Source organism: Cebus imitator, unplaced genomic scaffold, assembly GCF_001604975.1.
Source record: "Cebus imitator isolate Cc_AM_T3 unplaced genomic scaffold, Cebus_imitator-1.0 Scaffold581, whole genome shotgun sequence".
Taxonomy (NCBI): domain Eukaryota; kingdom Metazoa; phylum Chordata; class Mammalia; order Primates; family Cebidae; genus Cebus; species Cebus imitator.
This window is the reverse complement of record NW_016107896.1, coordinates 796,071-803,851: the sequence shown is the minus strand read 5'-3', so window position 1 is coordinate 803,851 and position 7,781 is coordinate 796,071. Positions and strand designations below refer to the sequence as shown.

At 48.1% G+C, this 7,781-nt stretch overlaps 1 protein-coding gene across 1 annotated transcript in view; it reads left to right on the top strand.

Moving 5' to 3' along the window:
• The first annotated feature begins 5,170 nt into the window (after positions 1-5,170).
• The window catches only part of CCT6A (chaperonin containing TCP1 subunit 6A), a 14,578-nt gene continuing 11,967 nt past the window's right edge, over positions 5,171-7,781 (top strand). Inside the window, exons 1-2 of the mRNA XM_017516354.2 lie at positions 5,171-5,529; positions 5,959-6,141. Coding sequence (XP_017371843.2) covers positions 5,219-5,529; positions 5,959-6,141 — 494 coding nt within the window. The 5' untranslated portion in view covers positions 5,171-5,218. The remainder of the gene's footprint in view (positions 5,530-5,958; positions 6,142-7,781) is intronic.

The following is a 7,781-nucleotide window of genomic DNA, read 5'->3' as shown; positions in this document are numbered from 1 at the left end:
GCTAATTTTTTGTATTTTAGTAGAGGATGGGGTTTCACCATGTTGACCAGGATGGTCTCGATCTCTTGACCTCGTGATCCACCCGCCTCGGCCTCCCAAAGTGCTGGGATTACAGACGTGAGCCACCGCGCCCGGCCCGCCTCCCAGGTTTAAGTGATTCTCCTGGCTCAGCCTCCTGAGTAGTGGGATTACAGGTGCCTGCCACCATGTCCAGATAATTTTTTATTTTTAATAGAGACGGGCTTTCACCATGTTGGTCAGGCTGCTCTCAAACTCCAAGTCATCTGCCTGCCTCAGGCTCCCAAAGTGCTGGGATTACAGCCATCAGTCACTGCACCCAGCCATACACACGTTATTAAAACTAAAAGTTTAAAAACAAAGGAAAATGAAAAATTACCCAGAGACAGTCCCTGTTAAAACATTTTGATGTATAGCCTTCTGTCCTTTATTGACACATATCTATTTGGGAAGATTTAACAAATCTTTAATAAAATGTATTTTCATGTACATATTTCTTTTTTGAGATGGAGTCTCACTCTGTCACCCAGGCTGGAGTGCAATGGCATGATCTCGGCTCATTTCAATCTTCACCTCCTGGTTCAAGCAATTCTCCTACTTCAGCCTCCTGAGTAGCTGGGATTACAGGTGCGAGCCAGCATGCACAGGTAATTTTTATATTTTTAGTAGAGGGGGTACACCATGTTGGTCAGGCTGGTCTTGAACTCCTGACTTTGTGATCTGCCCACCTCAGCCTCCCAAAGTGCTGGGATTACAGGTGTGAGCCACTGTGCCCAGCTCACGTATATATTTTTTCACTCTCCTTTTATAATATATACATTTGGGGAAGTTTGCAAAAATGAGAATATTCTAACCTTTTAAAATATAGTTTGAGTTAATATATTTTAATGTAGACTAGGTACAGTGGCTCACACCTGTAATCCCAGCCTTTGGGAGGCTGAGGTAAGCAGATCACTTGAGCCCAGGAGCTCAAGACCAGCCTGGGGGAAAAAAAATATAAAAATTAGCTGGCATGGTGGTGTACACCTGTGGTCCCAGCTACTTGGGAGGCTGAGGTGGGAGGATCACTTGAGCCCAGAAGGCAGAGGTTGTGTTGAGCCGAGATCATGCCAGTGCCCTCCAGACTGGGCAACTGAACAAGACATCATCTTGAAAACATAATTTTTTTGATGCATATTCTCTGTCCTTTTTTGTATAGACCCACAGGGAATATTTCAAAAGTGAGAACTTATTATACATGCTATTCAAAATGTTTTTTCCCCTTATCAAGAACACCTATTTATGTATTTAATATGCTTCCATTACCTTTTTTTTTTTTTTTTTTTTTTTTTTGAGTCTCGCTCTTGTCCCCTAGGCTGGAGTGCAATGGTGCGATCACGGCTCACTGAAACCTCCGCCTCCTGAGTTCCAGTGATTCTCCCGCCTCAGCCTGCCGAGTAGCTGGGATTACAGGTGTCCACCACCATGCCCCTTTAGTTTTTGTATTTTCAGTAGAGACAGGGTTTCACCACTTTGGCCAGGCTGGTCTCCAACTCCTGACCTCAGATAATCCACCCTCTTTGGCCTCCCAAAGTGCTGGGATTACAAGTGTGAACCACTGTGCACAGCCTTACCACTGTGCACAGCCTTTTTTTTTTTTTTCCTCAGGAGTTTCGCTCTGTTGCCCAGGCTGGAGTGCAGTGACACAATCTTGGCTCAATGCAACCTCTGTCTCCAGAATTCAAGCAATTCTCATGCCTCAGTCTCTCGAGTAGCTTGGATCACAGATGTGCACCACCATGCCAGGCTAATTTTTGTATTTTTACACAGATGGTTTCACCATGTTGGCCAGGATGATCTTGAACTCCTGACCTCAAGGGATCCACCCGCCTCAGCCTCCCAAAGTGCTGGGATTACAAGCGTGTGCCACCATGCCTGGCCTCCTCGTAACATTTTAAACAGCAGTTATAATAAATCTGCATGAATACCATTTAATGCCTATGGAACTAATACAGCTAGTGCTCGACTTACGACCACGGTCGGGACCAGGGACCGGTCGTAACACAATTTGGTTGTAAGCTGAATAGGCTATATGTACAGTTGAAATGGTGCACGCGGAGATGGTAGTGCTGCCGGAAGCTGTCCACACTGTCGTACGCCCAGCTGGGCAACGTTTGCGCTGCCAGACGCGGAGCAGTTGTGTCTAGCGATTGTGGTCGTAAAGTCGAATGGTCGTAAGTTGCATAGGTCGTAAGTCGATCAATACCTGTAACTAGTCTTCTATTGTGCAGTGCTACTAGTCACATATATAGATGTTTTCGTGATTCTCACATACACAAACCCACCTAAAAGCATTATATACCCAGATACTCATTGCAGCCTGAATACCAAGTTGGGAACAACTTAACTTAAACATCAGTCAGCAGGTGACCGGTTAGTTTTTCTTGTTTTGTTTTTGAGATGGGGTCCGCTCTGTTTGTTCATCCAGGCTGGAGTGCAGTGGCAAGATCATAGCTGACTGCAACCTCCGCCTCCAGGATTCCAGCGATCCTCCCACCCGTCTCCCGAGTAGCTGGGACCATAGGTGCATACCACTATGCCTGGCTAATTTTTGTATTCTTTGTATAGGTGGAGTCTGGTTATGTTGCCCAGGCTAGTCTCGAACTCCAGGGCACAAATGATCCTCCTGCCCTGGCCTCCCAAAGTGCTGGGATTATAGAAGTGAGCCACTGTGTCCTGGCCCCAAGGAACATCACGTAGCTATTAACAAGGACTTCCCATTAGTCTTGATATGCCACAATCTCCAAGACACTTAGTACAACACACCCTACAATGTGTATTATGAATTGCCCTTTGTGTGGGGAAATGATTATATTCATACATAAGTTTATAAATTCGGAAAGCATTATGAAAATTCCGAGTATCCAGAGGTAACTGTGCTTGTCTCTAGTGTTGAACTAGAGGCGGGAGGAAGATTTAATTTTCACCACATGCCCTTTGGTGCCTTTTGAATTCAGAACAATTTCTATTATCTATTAAAAATAAAATACAGGCTGGGCGCGGTGGCTCACGCCTGTAATCCCAGCATTTTGGGAGGCCGAGGTGGGTGGATCACAAGGTCAAGAGATGGAGACCATCCTGGCCAACACGGTAAAACCCTGTCTCTACTAAAAATACAAAAAATAGCTGAGTGTGGTGGTGTGTGCCTGTAGTCCCAGCTACTTGGGAAGCAGGAGAATCACTTAAACCCGGGAGGCAGAGGTTGCAGTGAGCCAAGATCGCGCCTCTGCACTCCAGCCTGGCCACAGAGCAAGACTCCATCTCGAAATAATAAATACGTAAATAAAAATAAAAATAAAAATAAAATACTGGCCGGGGTGGTTTACGCCTGTAATCCCAGTGCTTTGGGAGACCGAGGTGGGAAGATCACTAAAGCTAAGGAGTATCACTTGAGCTCAGGAGTTTGAGACCACCCTGGGCAACAAAGTGAGCACCCGTGTTTACAAAAATGACACATCACGTGTTACTGAATCCCTGGTATTTGGCGGGACAGTGGATACTGGGAACAACTGTGGAGCTCTTTGGAAATGTACCTTAAAAGGGAGGCCTTTCAAAGGCTGGACACCATGACTCTACAAGGGTGTTTTCAAATCTGCCATAAGGGCCCAACATCTCAGCAGCATCCTGAGCCCTAACGGATGGACAGGTTCTGAGGTCTCAACACCCATCGCACCAGTTCTGCAGCTTTCTAAAGGCATCCAGCACTTTCCACCTTTCTATCGTCATCCTCGCTGGGCCTTACAGCACCGCATGATCCCGGGGGAGGGTGCTTATCAGTCTCCTCTGTGTGTCCCCATGGCACCTAGGGCACCGTCAAGCGCACGGTCCAGAAAGCTTCAATGAAAAGGATAAAGACAGCAAGGGAGCCGGGCGCGGTGGCTCACGCCTGTAATCTGAACACTTTGGGAGGCTGAGGTGGGTGGATCACCTGAGGTCAGGAGTTCAAGACCAGCTTGGGCAACATAGTGAGATCCCCATCTCTACAAAAAAATCAAAAATTAGCAGTGCATGGTCTGTAGTCCCAGCTACACGGGAGACTGAGGCAGGAGGACAGCTTGAGCCCAGGAGGTTAAGGTTGCAGTGAGACATGTTCATGCCACTGCACTCTAGCTTGGGCGACAGAGTGGGACCCTTTCTCAAAAAAAGAAAAAAAAAAAACAAAAGGAAGTAGAAGGGAAAAACATAACTATTTACGCTGGACATGGTGGCACTTGCCTATAATGCCAACTACTCAGGAAGCTGAGGCAGGAGGATCACTTGAGCCCAGGAGTTCAAATCCAGCCTAGGAAATATATTGAGATGCCATCTCCAATAAATAGGTAAAATAACCATCACAGAAGTGAAGATGAAGCTAAAAAGAGCAAAAATAGGCCAGGCGCGGTGGCTCATGCCTGTAATCCCAGCACTTTAGGAGGCTGAGTTGGGCGGATTACAAGGTCAGGAGTTTGAGAGCAGCCTGGCCAATATGGTGAAACCCCGTATTTACTAAAAATACAAAAATTAGCCGGGCGTGGTGGTGGGTGCCTGTAGTCCCAGCTACTCGAGAGGCTGAGGCAGGAGAATCCCTGCTTTCTCATTTTTATACTTTATATTGTTTTGATTTTTTCTCTAATTTCATTTAATTCCTTTTGTTTATATTGTTTGCTTTTCTCATTTTTATACTTTATATTGTTTTGTTTGTTTGTTTTGAGAAAGAGTCTCGCCTGTCGCCCAGGCTGGAGTGCAGTGGTGCGATCTCAGCTCACTGCAACCTCCCAGGCTGGAGGTCAGTGGTGTGATCTCGGCTTACTGCAACCTTTGCCTCCCAGGTTTTTTTTTTTTTTTTTTTTTTNGGATCACCTGAGGTCAGGAGTTCAAGACCAGCCTGGCCATCATGGTGAAACCCCATCTTAAAAAAAAAAAAAAAAAAAAACAGCAAGGGAAGGAGACTGAGGGGCAGACCGCGCGAGTAGGGGCGGGAGGAGGCCCACCCTACGCCCTGCCCCCAGCAGAGCACAAGCCCAGCTCGCGTCCCGAGCTCCCGGGTCCGCAAAGCCGGGCCCCGCTTAACCGCGACACGCCGGAGCCCAGGAGCATGGACTGCCGAGCTCCTCCCGTGCGCAATGACGTCGGGACTGCGGCGCGAGGGGTGGGGCCTCAGCCGCTTTGCAGCCACGGACCAATGAGCAGGCGCCGGACGACCCGTGGCCCAATGGTGGCGGCGCGCGGGCACGCTGGGGGCGGGCCGGGCGCGCCGACTTTTCCAGAAGACCCGGATAGTGCCTCCCGGCCACGCCGCGCCGGCTCTGAGCTTTCCGCACGCCGAGTCGCTTCCTTTTCCTCCGCTGGAGCAGCTATGGCGGCGGTCAAGACCCTGAACCCCAAGGCCGAGGTGGCCCGAGCACAGGCGGCACTGGCGGTCAACATCAGCGCGGCGCGGGGTCTGCAGGACGTGCTGAGGACCAACCTGGGGCCCAAGGGCACCATGAAGATGTAAGGCGGGGCTGGCGGGAGGGCCGGGCGGGCACCGCGCGCCGCCGCTGACCTGGGCCCTGGGCCGCGGACTAGAGCCCGCCGCCTCGGGGCTCCGCAGCCATCCTTTCCTGCGTCCTCCCTGGCCGGTCCTGTTCCCTGCTAAGCCTCACCGTCCCGGCCATTTCTCCCTGCGTCGATGTCGTCTCCGTGGAGAACAAAGCGGCTCTAGTGCGCGGCGTTCCCCTTCCTCTGGGGCTTCCAGGCACCCTGAGGATTCGGCACAATCTCTGCTGGGACAGGGTGGGCACTACTGTCCTGCCTGCGGGAGATAACTAGCCCCATATCCCCGGCTCCCTAACATCTGGGAAAAGCCTGTTTTCTAATGGGACTTTTAAATTTAGTTTTTGTTGAAAAAGTCAGTCTGATTCATCTCTTCCTCTTAAACAGGCTTGTTTCTGGCGCTGGAGACATCAAGCTTACTAAAGACGGCAACGTGCTGCTTCACGAAATGGTGAGAGGTGCTCTGCTAGGTCAAAAAGGTCTTGATTTTCCGTACAATGTTTGCTTTGTAGAAAGATTTGCAATGTCCATTTTCAGGGTAGGAGAACATTCAGAAGTGGCATGTATTCAGTAATAGTGCTGACAGTGCCTGGAGTGGGACAGCCCTGTCTTTGAATCTCTACATTTTTGCCATTTACAGCCCGAGTTAAAGGACTGTCATTGTATATTAAAGTTAATTATAAGAAAATCTGAAAAATGAAGAGTGATGTTGACACAATCACATGGGCAAAATGTGTAAGGGTGGTTTTTCTTTTCTTTAAGGTGGAGTCTCACTCTGTTGCCCAGATATAGTGGAGTGGCACAATCTCGGCTCACTGCAATGTTCGCCTCAAGGGTTCAAGCGATTCTCCTGACTCAGCCTACTAAGTAGCTGGGATTACATGCTCATGTCAGCATGCCCGGCTAATTTTTGTTTTTTTATTTTGTTTTTTTTGAGACGGAGTCTTACTCTGTTGCCCAGGGCAGGAGTGCAATGGTGTGATCTCCCCTCACCACAACCTCCACTTCCTGTGTTCGAGCAATTCTCCTGCCTCAGCCTCCGGAGTAGTTGGGATTACAGGCACATGCCACCATGCCTGGCTACATTTTTGTATTTTTAGTAGATGCAAAGTTTGACCATGTTGGCCAGGCTGGTCTCGAACTCGTAACCTTGTTATCTGCCCGCCTTGGCCTCCCCCAAAGTGCTGCGATTACAGGCCTGAGCCACTGCTCCCAGCCTAATTTTTGTATTTTTAGTAGAGACAGGGTTTCGCCATGTTGGCCTGGCTGGTCTTGAACTCCTGACTTCAGGTGATCTACCTGTCTCAGCTTCTCAGAGTCCTGGGGTTACCAGGTGTGAGCCACTATGCCTGACCGGTTTTTTTCTTATGAAAACACCAGTTTCTCTGTTACATCTCCATCTCCAACTGGAAGGAAGAGAAATCTGTCTCTTTGATTTAACATTTTAAAAGTCTTAGGGATGGAGAATATGGATTATTGAGGGGAGTATGAGTTTTACTCTTCCCTAAATTCCCAAAACTTAGCAATTCAAATCCAAGAAAAGGAAATTATTTCCGGCTGATTTGAGTTCAGAGTAATATTTAAGGTTTTTCTAGTAGTATACCATGTCACCAATATCCAGATGAAATATCTTTGTAAGGACTTGCTGACCTAGGAGGTGTAGTTTCTGTTTGCTTTTTGTTTGTTTTTCATTTTTTGCCCAGATTTTACAACTGGGTACTTCCTAAAATGAAAGCTCAACAGCCTCCACTGTTACTCTGCAGTGACCAAATAATTTAAAAGGAAAGGTCAGGTGTGGTAACTCATGCCTGTAATCCCAGCACTTTGGGAGGCCAAGGCAGGTAGATCCCTTGAACTCAGAAATTCAAAAGTAGCCTGGGCTACATGGCAAAATCCTGTCGAGATTGTGCCACTGCACTCCACCCTAGGTGACAGAGTGACAGAGTGAGACTGTCTCCAAAAAATATATGTATGTATATTAAATTTGGGTTTTAGTGTGAGAAATACAGCATATGTAGAGAGAAGCACATTGAACATTCACAATTCAAGTAATTATAGGCCGAGCGTGGTGGCTCATGCCTGTAATTCTACTACTTTGAGAGGCCGAGGCAGGCGGATTATCTTTGGTCGGGAGTTCAAGACCAGCCTGACCAATGTGGAGAAACGCTGTCTCTGCTAAAAATACAAAATTACCAGCACTTTGGGAGGCC